This window comes from Galendromus occidentalis, unplaced genomic scaffold, assembly GCF_000255335.2.
Source record: "Galendromus occidentalis unplaced genomic scaffold, Mocc_1.1 scf7180000077459, whole genome shotgun sequence".
In the NCBI taxonomy this organism is placed as follows: domain Eukaryota; kingdom Metazoa; phylum Arthropoda; class Arachnida; order Mesostigmata; family Phytoseiidae; genus Galendromus; species Galendromus occidentalis.
Genome location: NW_003805447.1, coordinates 259,065 through 275,383, shown reverse-complemented (window position 1 = coordinate 275,383; position 16,319 = coordinate 259,065). Strand labels below are relative to the sequence as shown.

The window sequence follows — 16,319 nt, the reverse complement described above, 5'->3', positions numbered from 1 at the left end:
CGTAGACTCGCATTGGCGCCTCACAACGGAAACGGCCGCGCCGCCACGGCGGCACAGGAGACGGAGCGCAGAACTAAAATTGTCCGTCATTTCCATAGGGATTATCGGGTTCGAACTGATACTCCGGACGGGATGGGCCATGAGCCCCTATGAATATCTCCGTAAAAATTGGAATATTTCCGGAATGCTAGAAATGGAAAATGTACTCTTCGGAATATTCCCGGAATGCTAGAAATGGAAAATTTACTATAGCGCAGAAAACGAACGCAGGCAGAACGGAACTCCGTCGCATTAGCGCGAGCGCAAGGGGCGACCGCGTCACGGCAGCGGCGGCAGATCGGGCGGAATTTCCAGATCATCAAGTAGATCCTCTTGAATAGATGCATAACTTCTGTGTCGAACTGAGGTTCGAGCTGGTGATGTGCTTTCAAGCAATGGGAGGGGTGTCCGTGCTTCACAGACGTTTTGGTCGGAATCGGTGAGGATTTTTGTCTACAGACAGACAGAGTGACACACAGACTTAGCGTTTTATATATTGGGGGGATATATAAAAACGTATGTCTGTCTGTCTGTCTGTCTGTTTGTCTGTCCGGGGTACCCTATAGACTCGAAAACGGCTGAACCGATCTTCGTGAAAATTCAGGAGTGTGACCTGGGGGATCCAGCGGTGGTTATAGGGGGGTCAGTTCTCCGATGCGATGAGTCCTTCTACCTTAAAAAAATTATTTGAGTGCTCCACCCACGAAAATACGAAAACTCGGAAAAAAATTGAAAAATCTGAAATTCGCAAAATTCACTAACGCCTGAACCGATCGCCGCAAAAATTCAGGGGTGGGTTCCCGGGAGCTTCAGGAAGGTCATCTGAGGGTCGTCGTTCTCATGTTATGGGTCCTCCCCCCCATAAAAAAATGATTTGAGTGGTCCTCTCACCGAGAATCGAAGATTTCATCAAGGGAAAGACGGGAATTCGATTTTCCGGAGGACATATCTAATAAAAGCGGGGGCACGTGGAGGCGGGGAAACGGGGAAGTGGGGAACAGGGAAGCGGGGAACCGGGAAGCGGGGAACCGGGAAAGCGGGGAAACGGGAAAGCAGGGAACCGGGAAAGCAGGGAAACGGGACGCTCACCAAGAGCACGCGCGACCAAAGCAAGCGCACCCGAAGCCAGCGCACTCGGAGCCAGCGCACTTGGAGCCAGCGCACTTGGAGCCAGCGCACTCGGAGCCAGCGCACTCGGAGCTAGCGCATGTGTAGTGAGTCCAGCGATACCGAGTCGCCGCGAAGCGGCGACCGGGAGCGCTAGTATATATATATATCTTTGCGGGCATGTCGTCAACGATTGAATGCTCTCGGCTTACTTTTCGCCTATATCTAGCTCACGAGCTCGACGTGACGGATTTCTGGAGTCTTTCGAAACCTCCTCCCATATTTGTTTGCTTTTCATTATCACCCTCGCGGTGACAACGCCTGGCGTCGTATTCAGGGAGAATTGGAGGGAAACGAAAACATGCACGAGAGGACCATTAATTTTCCTCTCAAAGCGGAGGATTGAGCAGCCTTATGATTACCGCTGGAAATAATGCTGGAGTGCAGAGAATGGCGTCCAGCAGGATTGAGGGCTCGTCCGCGGGCCCTTTTCGGAGTTGGATCAAGGGAAGAGGGATGGAGGTTGCGTTATGAGCCGGTCGAAAGGCCCCGGTGGTGAGCGAGAGAAGCGGCTTCAGAAGTAGCATCGAGGATGCGGGGCCGAATCCGCGCGGAAAGGTTTCGCTCCTCTCGCTCCTGGAAGTCGTTGCAGAAGAGTTCGTTCGAAAGCAACTGAACAATAAGAAAGGGAGGGAGCCGAACGAAGTTAGGCATAGCTAGCGGGAAGGCTTTTCGTTCATATCGCCTAAGAGGGCGAAGAGCAATGATACGGAGGGGGCACAAGTCAAGCGCCGAAGAGTAATCGTAGCTTGTTGCGTTTATGCTCTCAATGCTCTCAATTAGTAAAGATATCCTTCCCCGCTTTCGGTCGTCGTCTCCCGACCGGTTCTCGGAGGAGTCTTCTTCGCTTTTAGTCCGACTGAGGTCCGATGGGAGTCGGGCTTTCGAGCACACGCTCCAAAAACTCGGATGACTCTCGAGCGATTTCAGATGACGATCCGGTCGAAAGCCTCGTGCAAGGATGCATCCGCGAACTATTTTCGTGTGAAACAGTTTCACTCCAACTCCAACCAGATTATGCTTCCGTACAGAGATCACTGGAGGCAATCTCTCGAGAATTAACTCCTTCGACGGCAGTCCGATACTCGAAGCCCCGTTTGCAGACTCGGTGATCGGGGCCTCGGAGCCCACGTCATCTAGCGATCGCTGCGTAAAAGCACAGGGACAGGGGAACATGAAGGAGATCACTTATTCCTCGAATCATCCCGACTCGTGATGAGGACGATTCAGGAAACTCACCGCATCATTATCTCGCTTACAGGCAAACGGAGCGCGGTCAGAATATCACGCACATACTCAACTCGTTTTTCACGAAAGGCTACGACAAGCGAGTCAGACCAAACTATGGAGGTAAGAGGAGAAACATTTTCTTCCATCATTCGCCCCGAATCTTCCAGTGGAAGATTCCCCATGACGCGTTCCCGCGTCGAGAGGTCAAAGATCTCTTGTTGCTTCGAATGAGGGGTTTCCCGTCGAGTCGATCTAAGGGAGCGGGCATTCGCCACGGACTGGGTCTTGCCTCCTCTCGTACCTGTCGCTAGAATCACGCTGAATGGAATCAGGGGGCCCCGCTTTTGTCGTCATAAATTCTCTTCGAATATACGACATGACGGGTTGTAGGATGTAGACGCGATTGCGGCTCCGAGAGCCCAGCTGCAACAGAGAGCTCCGCCTGAAAATGACAATTTCGCATGTCATCCATTTGCTGCGACAAGGACAGCGACATAGTTCTTACCGTGAAAACTTGCTTGCTGATCACGGGCTGCTGAATTTCGTCTCGGGGAGAGCGTTATGGTACCCGAATCTTCCTAACGTCCCACTTTTTATTGCGCGTGAGATGCGTAGTTTGCGTTTCAAGGTCGCTCCACAAGTGCACAGACAGCGGAATGTTGCCGGAGTTCTCTCCATAAATTAGAAATACGGCGACTGAGACAAGGAACAGCCTACCAGTCGCGCTCATTTGATTTCCAATTGAGTCGGGAGGTGACTAGCCGCAAAATGTCCCTCGCCGACTCGCGAGCATTCCCCCAGCCGGCAGACCGGTTATTGTCGCAAGCAGGAAGACGAGCAGGGTAATGCCAAGCATCCTGTAATGACCTCCGATTGCACTGGCCGTCTGCAGACGGGCGGGGAAACATGGCGGAGTGATTCCCCGTTCACCTGCGAGCACTAATTGAAGCAGTTTGCTGGACGGTCGCTGCGTGGTCGGTCGACTGGTTCACGCTATCTTCCCGCGAGCCCGCACTTTCAGAAACTTCTGCGAGAGTCACGCCATTGAACTCTATCTCCGCTCAGTAGATTCCGACCGAGTTTCTCTTGACACTACGAAAAAGATTACCTACTGGATCACGGAGAAAACGCTCTCACGCGGATACGTACTTTTCATATTTTCGGGGAAAAAACGCCCGCGATTCCTCTGGCTGCGGAGCTCGTCCGAATGATTGGCGAGGGCCAACGGTTTCCATCGGAGCCATTTCCTTCAGGGTTCCGCGTGGATTGTTCCCTAGAGACAGTCGAATGGTGAAGCAGCTTGCCAAGGCCTGACTGTGCTGCGAGACCTCTCGAGGATCTTCAGTCCAGTCCGCCTTGAACATTGCTGTCTCGCAGGCGAGCATTCATTGAAAGTCACCAGGCGGCTTCGAAGAAGCCCGAAGGGAAAAACTCGAGTTTCTGCAGCTGTTTTCAACCTTATTGTTGTGACTGTTGGCTCCTATCAAGTGGCAGGCTCGAATTTATACAGCATCGATTCCTATAAGGCAGACATACGCTCCCAGAATTTTTCCCCTCTCACCCCGAGGTCCCCAGTTAGACCCCTGGGAAAACTCTGTCGGACGCTAGAACGGAGAATGGATTCCGGTGAAGAATCGCTGTATCTAACTCGCTCAGATGGATCTTATGCTCTGGAAGACTAGCGGGTACTTGAAGTATGTCATCATGTCTGCGTCGTCTTCCGGCGGGGGGACCTAAAATTGGAGCCTCGTATAACAACACAGCGTGAGCCGTAATGAAACGATAACAATAGCGGGGATAAGTGCTCGTAGACAAAGTGGAAAGGGAAGCGACAAGTGACGGAGGTTGGGAAATTTCCAGCGCAAAAAGTTTCGAAAACCTTACACGTCGCCGACCGAGCGCCGCGCCGGCAGCCTGAACACGTCGAGGCTACAGTAGCTAAATCTGAACGGGGCATTAGAGGAATTCTTACGACCGATATCGTAACAAGGGTTTCCATGAGTCGACGAGTCTGCCGGGCGAGCTTAGTCTCAGGTTTCTCTTCTCTCCTGAGCTCGAATTTCGTCCGATCACGTCTCCAGGATTCATGGCTCGCGGAATCGTTGCTATGCAGCCGTCAGACGCCGAGCGGGGAATCGAATCGCTATAACAACGGTGGAAAGATGTGGAATGAATCCGGCCTGAGCTCTCGAGTTCCGAGACCTGGCTTGAAATACCCTATCTATGATATAATCGAATGATCCGAATGATTGACGGAGGGAGCGAAGAACCGGTGCTCGAGATCCCGGGCGGAATAGAGTGGATCGCACAATGGGAGCACGTAGTGCAGGTACAGAAATCTTCGGGGATTGCTGGTTCCTTCGTATCTTCCACTCATAAACTATACGGAGTTACGATGGCAACAGCTGCCTATTTTGCTGCTAGGTCTGCTGCATGCGTTTACACTTATATAACTAATAGCAGCTGTAGAAGCGGAGCAGGTGTATCCGCCGAACCACTGGAGCGGGCCTCAAACGCGAGCGAGCGAACACGCTGACGCGCGAAGCACAGGAATTTCGTCTCCCGAGAGACGATAGACAGATAGGAGGGAAGTGTGCCAAAGATAGAGGGAAACGCACTGGTAAAGCGCACAAGGTGTATCAGGGTCGCAATCACTAGCGACTCCGACGCAGACATAGAGGAGCTCTATTGTGTTGAAATTGTTTCGCAACTCTCTCTCCAGGCGCGGCGCTCCGCGACCTTGAGCGCTTGCCCTCGTTGAATTGCTGGATGTAACAGTTTCCTTCAGCGGGAGACATGACGAAGGACGTCCGCTAGCCCTTTCGCTCAGTCGGTGTAGTTCAAAAAGAGCTCAGCAGTCGATTGGAGTCTAGTCTGTCCCGATAGAGCACACCCGAACTCAGTGGATTCGACCTTGTTGGCTTCTTATATTGCGGGGCGATTCAATAATCAATACTCCTCTCGGCCTGTAGCGGATTGATGCTACAGTATAGAAACTCTGGAACGGCCTCTCGACTGGCTTCTGCCTCTCGACCGACGAATTTGATCGCAAAGGAGGGCGAGCGCATCCACGTCGACGGACGGACGGGCGGAACGACCAACCAGCCCTTCCGTCAGCTCGAGGACTGAATCACAGAGCGGGATAAACCAGATAATGCGTCCAGATCGTCGGTCGGAGAAGATTTTGTGCGCTTGAAATCTCCTCGTGAGGGGAGAGAGGGTAGGGAGTTCCGTGGTAAATGATTGGAAAAATCCCAAACTCCACACAAACCGCTGACATCCTGCGAATTCGCTACCGAGAGTTCGCGCGTTCCGCGCAGCTCGGTCTTCGTGGGCAGCTCATGTGTCGGGAGCGTCGGAGGACCTCGGAACACACAGAGCTTTCCTATTCCCGGAGAGTCATGAGCTTCTTGCTCGGATAACCTCTGCTACCAGACCTCCATTCCCCCATGTCGGCTGCTCAGAACCACTCTCATCCGTCTGGGTCGGTCGCCCAGCCGATTTCGAGGTCCTGAACCGCTGCCAGGGATGCGTTGAGCCTGACTTGGCTGAGGGAGGGCTGTCTACCTAAGATATTCGCCCGTCCATTCGCGGTTCGACGATCCAGGATCATTCTCCATGGACGAGTAATTATTCCCGACGCAGACCACCGCCGTTAACAGCTTGCCGAGGTGACAGGCGGGCTGCTCGAGTCGGTCTGTAGGGAAAAAATCCACTGGACTGGAAAATTCTCTCGGCTCTGAATATTATGCATGCACTCGCCGACGACTATCCTACGCTAATTTCGACTGTTGGAGGATCCGCGGAGTATCGTTCCGGATAAATCTCGTTCTCGTTAGAGATGATCGTCAATTCCTTGATAATCAATGCGATCGGTATCTACACCGATGTGGGCAATTCCATGTTGCTAAAGTTTCCCGCATTTCCAGGTCCCCCAGTAAAAGTAGGCGTCAGCATGCAGATTGTCAGTATCAGTGCCGTCTCCGAAGTTCAAATGGTAAGTGCTCTCAAGCTACTGGGTAATTGCGTCGAGTAAACGGGAATAATGAGTGCTTGGTACGAACCAACGCGGAAAGATGCGAAGACTCCCCGAGCGCTCGTGCAGCGAATTTCAACGACTCCGCACGTCGCCCGAGTTGTCCATCGACAATGCGCGAGTGCTCAACGAGCAACTTCGTGTGGTTCTCGCGGACAGGGTGACCCTCGAGCAAATTGCGCTGAAGTTGACTGTTTGTCACTTGTTGTGACGGTCTCCCACCTGCCACCTTGAGCTCGCTGTCATGGCGCTGATTGCCTGCACGCTCCCACGACTTACTGATGGACGGAGACGAAAACGGAAGCAGTTCCCCTGGACGTTGTGTCCGAGAGCTGAGTTATGTTGTTGATCTCTCTCGCTCACTCACCCGTCGTCTCATTCACTGTCGACGTCCAAAGCTTCGGTAAGGGCTCTCTGAAATCCAGGAAGGAGTGGACGGCACCCGCGAGCCTCGCGGAGGACAGAACGTCGCCGTCGTCGTCTATGTGGCGCCGGGGGAAACCGGTCGCTCGTCCGTTAAGTCTTCACGATCGCTGTCGTATGTTCGACACGTTCGACGTAATTCCGCGACGACGACGTCGATCCACACCATCAACTCCAACGTCAATCGATGGCGATGTTCTCGGAGTTTCTCTCCGTCAGCGTCGTCTGAAAACCGCTGACCTCAACTGAGGTCAACCTTGCCGCATAAACCATAAAGGATTTCGATGGGCGAAGTCGACGTGCGGGTCAGCTTGCTCTCGGCGTCTTTTTTGCGGAGAAATCGCTCACACGCGCGACATCACCTCCAATGGACCATCCGCCACCGCGTGGTTGTCGCGCGTGCCATTTCCTCATGCAAACAAACCGAGGAATTTTCGTTGGTAGAACCCTAGAGATTCGCGAACGCCAACAGAATAGTGAAGGAAGGACGAAGGAAGGAGGTCGCTATGGAGGAGGATAGTGTCATTTAGTCATCTCGCCTCCCCGCCTCGCGTCGATGGTCCCGCTGGTGGCGGTAGTCTGAAGTACCCTGAATCGGGAACGATAGCTTGCAGGACCTCCGTGTAAATAGCGTCATGGAGAAAAGCAATGAAGATATGCGCGTTGAGACATCCCCTCATGGGGCTCTTCCTCACTTGATTCCTCGCTTCGTTGGTCCGCGCGCGTCGTCCGACTGGCGTTCAAGTCTCCGGGGGCTCGATTCGGGGCTCTGACGAACTTGGGGTGTCTGGCCGTTTTTTCTTCTCGCATCTGAATCACTTCCGTACTCTTCTCAGGCCTTAGAACTTTTTTCCAACTCGAATCCAATTCTTTGCAGGATTTCACCTCAGATTTTTACTTCCGACAGTCGTGGAGAGACGAAAGATTGTCTTTTCCTCGAACAAATGAACTCAGCCAAATGACGGTAGGCGCAGAGGTGGCCGGGAAGATCTGGGTGCCAGATACGTTCTTCGCCAACGAGAAAACCGCATATTTCCATATCGCTACGACCCCAAACACTTTCCTAAGAATCGGATCAGATGGTGACGTTTATCGAAGTATTAGGTGAGCGATTTTTCTTGTCTCGCCAATTACGAGGAACGCCGAGAAGTCCTACTCCTGGACTCTGCTTGAGGCATGCCGTGCCATCAGACGTTCCATCGCGAAGAATCAAAGGCACGATGATCGGAGGAACGGAAGTTTTGAAAGGACGGACTACTTCGGGAGCCGCCTCGACGGCTGACTAATCAGTGGACGCTCAGAATAGCTCAATTACTCACATCCTTGCGATTCGTTCCAGGTTAACCGTCACAGCCAGCTGTCCCATGGATCTCCGATATTTCCCCATGGACCGACAGAGCTGTACGATCGAAATTGAAAGTTGTGAGTTTCCATCCTCCAAAGTACACGAACGCACGATTATCCTTTGGTCGGACAGAGCTGTCCAGAAGGGAATACGCAAGTGGTAGATCTCTCTGAGAAGTTTCCAAACAGAGCCCCGAGGAATACCTATTATCGCAGAGGAGTTCAGATCTCACGGAAGGCCTTTCCCTGTCAATCCGAGCAAAGTTCAAAGAGAAATAGGAGATTACCAAGAGGCTTCAAACAATTAGCGAGTTCCAATCGGTGGATTGCGCAAATTCAGCGCTTGATCGAAGGCCGCGATTTTCGACATTGCGGGCTCGACGGTCCCGCTTCGAGGTCGGATCCATGGACATTTCGATCTAAGTCCCACTCAAGATCGGGAGAGGACCGTTTCTCTAAAACGGGATTTCGGGAGAGGTGACGTGGCGGATTCGGTGTTACTCGGAAGAGCCATGATACGATTTCCAGTGAACTCGCGTTTACGGTCCTTGGCAGTCCGGAAGCTGCACAGTATCCCTGAAAAGAAAAGGCTATCGAGCCGATCTAGCTTTAAGAGCAATCTGACATGTGCGACGGCGGAAGATTCCAGGTCAACGTGGGAGGCAGGAGCTTGTATATACATCGGAAGAGCTTCCATTACTGACGACAATAAAAGCTAAATCAGTGCCATAAGATTTAACAAGCACCCCTCAAGCTTGAGTGCTCCTGTCCATAATGTCCAAAGAAAGACCGCGCGGCCATCTCGAGTCTGGCGGGGAGCGTCGAGTCTCCGCTGACACCATCGTAATCACTCAGGATTTAGAGACTCGGGTGGAGGGTCACCAGCCTGCATCATTTCTCTCGGAACGGGGTTTTTATCTAACGTCTCTCAATCTTCATTTATTTCCAGTTGGTTACACAATGAGCGACATCCGGTACTCATGGCGTGATGGAGCCAAGAGCGTCGGGATTTCAGAAGAGGTTCAGCTGCCTCAATTCAAAATCCAAGGTCATGTACAAAAAGCGTCTGAAATCTCTCTATCGACGGGAAACTATTCGCGACTCATCTGCGAAATACGTTTTGTCCGCTCGATGGGATACTACCTCATTCAAATATATGTTCCTGCCGGTTTGATCGTCGTCATCTCATGGGTGAGTTCCGGAATCCCTCAGCCGGAGAACCTCCGAAACGCCCTCGTGAGCCCGACAGCGTTTTTTCTTGCGTGAGGAGATCGGAGAGCTGTCCTCGACGCCCGCATCCGGGATACAAACGCGTTTTTTTCACGGGGTCGTTTATCGGACAGTAGATGTCATCAGGAAGCGCGACCCTCAATTAGAGCTCATAATTTCTTCAAGGTATCATTCTGGCTCCATCGGAACGCCACTCCGGCACGAGTCGCACTGGGAGTAATGACTGTGCTCACCATGACCACATTGATGTCCAGCACAAACTCCCAGCTTCCAAAAATTTCTTATGTTAAATCGATTGATGTCTACTTAGGAACATGTTTCGTGATGGTGAGTGAAATCGCATCTCATGCGATGGATAGGCAATTATTGAACTTTTCTTTGCGGGAATACTTCACCACTCGTTGCGCTCTACGTAGAGGTTCCGAGGCGGTGATTTCGGACTGACGTGGCCTTCAGAGCTTCGAAGAAGCGCGACCTTCAGAGTTGTCTGACATGCCGCCTCTCCATTGGCGGGCTGCGCAGATGAAGCCATCAGATGTTACCACCGCGCGACGCCGAAAATAAGCCGCTGGATCCCGGGGAAAGGCTCGCGAGAGCCAGGAATCAGCGTTTGTCTCGCCAGAGTTGAATGGATCCTCGAACATCGGCGACGGTTGGCTTCTCCGTCATCGGATACCGATACCGAAAAGCTTCGGCAATTGAAGTGATCGCTCCGCACGGAAAAGCGGGAGCTCGTATGAAGTCACGAGCAACGCCTGCTCCTTCGGCGTGCTTGCCGCCGGCGAGTTCGTTTCCGGAGACGGGAAAAAAAGCTCTACGCGGAGGACGATCCCTCTGCGACGATTCACGGGAAAAATCGCTGACGACGGCCCGGTTGCTCGCACGTCCAGTGACGTGGATCAGTTAGGCTGAGGAACTCACAGGTCGGGAGTCTTCGGACAGATAAAAACCCCTGCGAGGAGAGATACTCGCTCACCTCAGGCGTGTTAAGAGGGTTCGCTGTTGAGAATCGATTCTCCATATCGTGGCAAGACCAACGGTTTGCGTCTGCGTCGCGATGTCGCGTCAGGGTGTCCACGAGAATCTCGCGAATGAAATTCGCTCAAACGATATCGATTCCGCTGTCCAAATTCGGGCTGGTCTCGATGGAATAGAATTGTGCCGATTCAATGGCTCCATCGGTTTTCTCTGCTTCATGAGAGAATTGCGCTCTCGGCCGCGATTCTGGAGCGAAAAAACTGCACATCGGACGCGAATAAAACGTCGAGTGAGTAGCGCCGATGTTCAGCTTTTTTCTGAGGCAACATTAGGAATTTCACCGCACTGAAGTTGAGAGCGTCCGGAGGAATGTTCAGAGCTCATGAAAAAAGAGGATCCGGACCTTGAGTGAAAATTCCGAGACACCGCTGTTGGAATTCGCTCGCCAGCCCCGACACCGACGGGGCGATAGTGAGGTGCAGCGGAACGGAAATCGGGAGAGGAAAATTGAGACACAGACGATTATTATCAATCTGTTCAGCGTATTGGTTAGTTCTACCCAGACGACATCATTTTCATGGTCGACTTTTCTGGGAAGGAGGCCGGCCGAAGAGACTCTCGAGTTCATGTTTCCCGGGAGGCGGCCCGCCGACTTTCCGCCAGTATCAGGTTACAAGTGCAGTAGAACGTACAAGTAGCAGCAGCGCCGTCGCGCTCACGCCATGGCGGTCCGTCCGGTCCTTTCGGTAATCTGAAACCTTCGCTACGATCAATTTGCAGGTGTTTGCTTCACTCCTGGAATACGCAGCCGTTGGATATCTTGGGAAAAGAGTTGCCATGAGAAAATCCAGGGCGCAACAGCTGGCCCGGTTCCAGGACAGGAAGCGAACGCAACGGGTGATGCGCCAGGTAAGGAAGAATTGAATCACCGTAAAATTGATTAATAGAGTTAAATAATTGAACTTGAAAAATGCTACACGTTGATCTTTCCGAACGATTCTACCTACAGACTTCATTACTTTATCGTCTCTGGATAGTCCCATCGATCACCTACATGATTCACTATCGAGCTCTTGTCCGCTACTATCGGAGCGGTTGCCGATTTTCTTGGGAAAACCTCTTCGTGAGAATCTTGTGCTCGAGACTCCAACCGCGACTGTGCCATGGTTTAAGATCGTGTCACTGTGATTCCTTCTGCGTCTGGCCTTCCGAGTCGCTGGAGAAAGAAATTCCGCGAAGAGCTAATAAGCAGTATGCCATCGCAGCATGGAAGGCCGAGTTTCTCGTTCCGCAACATGTCGCGCGGAAGATCGATCATAAACGATTCGGCGAGCGACTTGCGAAGGGCCTCTTATACTTCTCATATTGAGAGGCGTCACATGTTGCTCGAGTAAAGAGTCACACGAAACACTAATATTAGAGAACACTGTAATCGACACTGCGCGAGTCGATCTGGCTGGCGGTCTAGCTCACAGTCGACGCACTTTCTCTTCCTTGCAGTTTGGTCCCAGCATGGATGAAATGAGCCCGGAGCACGATCCTTTGATAACGAAGAACTATAACTTCAACTTCAATCAAGCGCCTTGGGGCGGTGGAGCGACGTCTGCCCCGGCTCCAATGCCCGCGTATAACCCGCGATACGAGCGAAAACTTCACATCGCATCTGCGCCAAAGTCCGTTCATCATGGGGGCCGGGAAAGCGGGAAACACCTCGATTTGAACAGCGGCAGCATAAAGCCGCACGGCAAGCATCACTCGAGTGAAAAGTCGAAAAACAATAACCAGGATAAAGTGGTGAGTTCTCCTCGAGCGGGATTGGCGAATTTCTCTGGTAGATTATGTTTATCAGTGCTTATCAGCAACAATGACCAGTAGGTTATAAGATACTACCTGGGTTTTCGATCTGCCCAATCTATCCTCATACATTTCCACATTATCTCTCGACGTATAGAGCGCTGCCTCGATTCTCTCATAGATATTCTCCACGAATCGTCGGAAGGATTACGTATGTTCCCCCGCCTCGGATCGCGGGAAAAAAGGAAATGGACCGCCAGCGCCGATATAACATGCTCGAAAGTAATCAGAATTAGCCCCGGCGCCTCAACGGTCAGAGGGCCAACAGGAAGCCATTAAGGCGAATTCCGATCATTAGTTCCCCGGAACCTCATTTCTGTCTCTTTGTTCGCTGTCATATTCATTTGAGCCGAGCCGTTCAGGTTGATACTCTAGCTTTCTAGAATGTCGCTCAGAGATTCCGTCTGAGAGCGAACAAGCTTAAAGAGCTCACTCACCTTCTGAGGTGTGATGCGTGTCCGCGAGGTCTTCCGAAGAGGTCTCTCTCGTAATTGTTGGTCGACAGATATCGAATTTTCCCGTGCGCCTAACAGGCTCCCCGAGGCTATGTGGGAAGAGAGAGCTCCGGCAGAGAAAACCATTACGTGGTGGGCGATGTCGTGGCTCATGTCGAAGCTAGTGGACTCGCTCCAAATCCGATAGACCGTTTATACTTAATACCTACGCGCTCAACCGAAGACCTACATCTCTCTCATCGATCTCAAGGCTCGCATCGATGTTCATGGGATATGCTGCTTTGTCATAAAGAAATTCGCTTTATCCACAGGATGAAATTGAGAACCAAATCCGAAGTGAATACTACTCCTCTTCGAACCCTGGGAGACCTACGCAGATCGGACACGGCAACCTCAAGTTGTCCTCGAGCTCAGCTCGTAACGTTAACAATTACTACAACACCATCAACGGCAAACACCACCAGCAGTTGAACAGCATGAGTAATAACCCAACAAGTATGATGAACTCGTACAACATGATCAACCACAACGGGCCTCCGACGTCGCACTACGCAACGATGCCTCACCTCGTCAACCCACGCGAACGACGGACAGACCACCTTAACAACTCCATAATCAACCCTCTGGTGGCAATGGTACGTAAATTCGATTGATGTGTCTTCCGTTTGTCCGAACTCGGTCGGAACGAAGGAAGAAGATTTGAACGATGTCCCTCGGTGGCCAAGACAAGCAATGGTGGCCTCTAGCCTCGCTTCTCGTTCTTCTGTCATGGCCATCTTATGTCATGAAGCTCATATGGCAGAGAGACAACGATATTACGCCGAAGCTTTCCCGAATTACGGACAATGTTCCGCAGACTTCCCTCGCGATGGGCGGGCGGGCTGCCGCTGAGTCGACCGGCCGAGCGGCGAACGGTCCCATCTTGTAGTTTGTAGGTATGTCCGTCCGTTTGTCGGATCGGCTACGTGGGTCATGGCCTTGGTTCCTCCCAACCGTGCACCGAATAGGGTCCGCCACGGGGAGGACAGCTAACAAACGAGCGACATATTGGCATTCTTCTCCGGGATGGCCGGCCGAGCAGATGTTCGGACCGTCGGTCCCCGAACCGAAAAACTCGGTCGCTTGTGAGACGCGAACGTCGTGTGGGGACGAATATTAGGTCGACCGGCTGAATTTCTCGCCGAACCGGAGCCAATGACAGGAATGGGCTCCGATCGCCCTCTTCGGTGCTATAGTCCTCAATTATTAGGGAGCAGCTCGCTCTGATATCCAACCGTCACTGTTTGTCTTTCAGGACGAGCATAGACTGAGTCGATGCGATTCGAAGATTTCACGCAAGGCTTCGACGTCTCCGGAAGGCAGCATCGTCGGAGGAGCCCTGAGCCCGGCTGTGGAGTCGGTCCTCCTGAAGAACCCGAACAAGCTTTGCGGGGTCAATCCGAGTGACATTGATAAATATTCTCGAGTCGTATTCCCCGTTTGCTTCGTCTGCTTCAACCTGATGTACTGGGTTATCTACATGAGGATCTCCGACGTCAAGTACGCAGAACCCACTGTGCTCCATTAGTGTTCGTGGATCCCCTTTGCTTTCGTGGTCGCCTGGATCGTCCTGGACCTGTCAATCCGTCTGGTTGGATGATACCGGCTTATTTTCCACCCTGGAGATACAGTACTCCTCGCTTATCACCCGGGTGATGTTTCCAAAAGTGAGCTCGACGAAAAAGCTGCCTCACTCCCATGGATCCTGACTTTTTCGGGAGCGTTGTTGTTGTTTATTCCCTCTGTTGGGCGAATTCGTCTCCACTCTGTGCCTCAATCGTACCATGAGATTCCAAGCCATCGCAATTTTTTCTCTGGCACGCCTCGAATAGAAAGACCTCGCCATGTATTCCGATTGAGAATTCCTATCGTTCTCTACAGTCTCAAGTCAAGAATATGCTCAACATTAAGTTTGAAAAGTCAATATCAAACCTCAGACGGGTCCAGTAAGGTCCTGCATGCGGGACGTATGATGCAAGCCTGCTCGAATCCAAAGGCAGGCGAGCCTTCGAGCTGCCTTTATCATCCCTATCGGTAACCACATGTTCTGTCAAGGGTTTGCTCTCCATCACACATGACTCGGAATCAGTCATTCAAAAGAAAAAAATCCGATAGGCAGCTTTTGGCAACCGTTTCTTCAGCGGGCACAGTGGGCAGGAGATCTACAGACCGCGTAACTCAGATCGAATCAGGTCAACGAGCATCGGCCTCGTTTGAAGAAATCCTTACCAAAAATCGGTAATATTGGAACCTCAGCCTGAGCCAACCAGCTCTCAAAGAACAAAATTCGAAGCAGAGACAGCATTAACAGCTGACCGCGAAAACGCAAATCGAAGCAGGGGAATACGGCCCATGAATATGCCCTTAGGATATAAAAACTGATTTCGCATAGGTATACGTGATGAGCTGAAATTACATAATCAAGCACCCCGATTGGTAACGATCTCAACATGGAATGTCATGAGACATTTCTACCGATATCACCACTACCTGTCATCACACAAGTCCTTCTACTTTGAGATTATCACTACTTCTCCCGATGCATGCTCGATGTGAGGGAGCGCATATTGCGACGCGGGTCGTTCAGAAACTGGAACCGACCATCGACGTTCGATTATCACCGGTAGCTATGACGTGTGTAGGTCTACACACGCTATGATGAGATGCCGTACTGCACGTAATTGACGCCGCACTTCTCTGGAGTGCACCGAATGAACCGTGACCGACTAGCGGACAAACAGGCCGCTCGCCTCGTCGGCATCGTTATTGGAACACGTTCCACGTACCACCATTATCGATGACACAGTTCTCCAGAGAGTGTAGCAGTGTTAGTTGTCTTGTACCAAGACGAATCGTAGCTGGTGACATTGCTCAACGTAGACCCGCTTCGGGACTGGTAGCCAGCTGTTCGTATAGCTAACAAAAATTTTAAAATTCGTTCGTTCCTAGATTATCATGAACGCCTTACGTGAACAAAGACTGACATAAATGCCGCAAAGTGAGAGCACTTGCGTTGCTGTGGTCGACAGACGGCTCCCCGGGAGCGCGCTTGACAGCAACACCCGGAGCATGCTCCCCGCCCAATGAGTGTATAATCTTATCGATGTCTTCCAAATCAATCAAAGCTTCCCGCGTGTAAGAATAATAAGATTCTCGTCGCCGAGTCGTACCGGTGCGCAAGTGCTCGAATCAAATAACAAATACGGATGACCGAACTGTACACCAATGGTGCCACAGCTACTAGCGTCGGACATTCTCGTATACCCTAACCTCAGGAAGGGGACTCCCAGCCTCGAGAGAGAGAAAGATGATCGATGCTCGTTCCGATCATGATCATCATCACTATCCACAGAGAAGGAAAAGAGGCTTTCGAGCTCCCTAAGGAAGCGGGCCGGCTAGAGAAGCCTGCTCAAGCTCTGTCTACAGGAGGAAGTGACCGACCGATTATTCTAATGCCAACGACTGAGTGAATGCGTGTTGAGTGAGCTTGGGATGCAGCGGCCTTCGAACATCGTGAAACAACT

At 51.8% G+C, this 16,319-nt stretch overlaps 1 protein-coding gene across 1 annotated transcript in view; it reads left to right on the top strand.

Annotated features, from left to right (window-relative positions):
• The window catches only part of LOC100906164 (gamma-aminobutyric acid receptor subunit beta), a 23,644-nt gene extending 9,321 nt beyond the window's left edge, over positions 1 to 14,323 (top strand). The window contains exons 2-11 of the mRNA XM_029111674.1: positions 2,468 to 2,556; positions 6,366 to 6,433; positions 7,773 to 7,999; positions 8,235 to 8,317; positions 9,189 to 9,430; positions 9,635 to 9,796; positions 11,228 to 11,356; positions 11,948 to 12,241; positions 13,068 to 13,391; positions 14,051 to 14,323. Of these exons, the coding sequence (XP_028967507.1) occupies positions 2,468 to 2,556; positions 6,366 to 6,433; positions 7,773 to 7,999; positions 8,235 to 8,317; positions 9,189 to 9,430; positions 9,635 to 9,796; positions 11,228 to 11,356; positions 11,948 to 12,241; positions 13,068 to 13,391; positions 14,051 to 14,323 (1,891 nt within the window). The remainder of the gene's footprint in view (positions 1 to 2,467; positions 2,557 to 6,365; positions 6,434 to 7,772; positions 8,000 to 8,234; positions 8,318 to 9,188; positions 9,431 to 9,634; positions 9,797 to 11,227; positions 11,357 to 11,947; positions 12,242 to 13,067; positions 13,392 to 14,050) is intronic.
• The last annotated feature ends 1,996 nt before the right edge of the window (positions 14,324 to 16,319 follow it).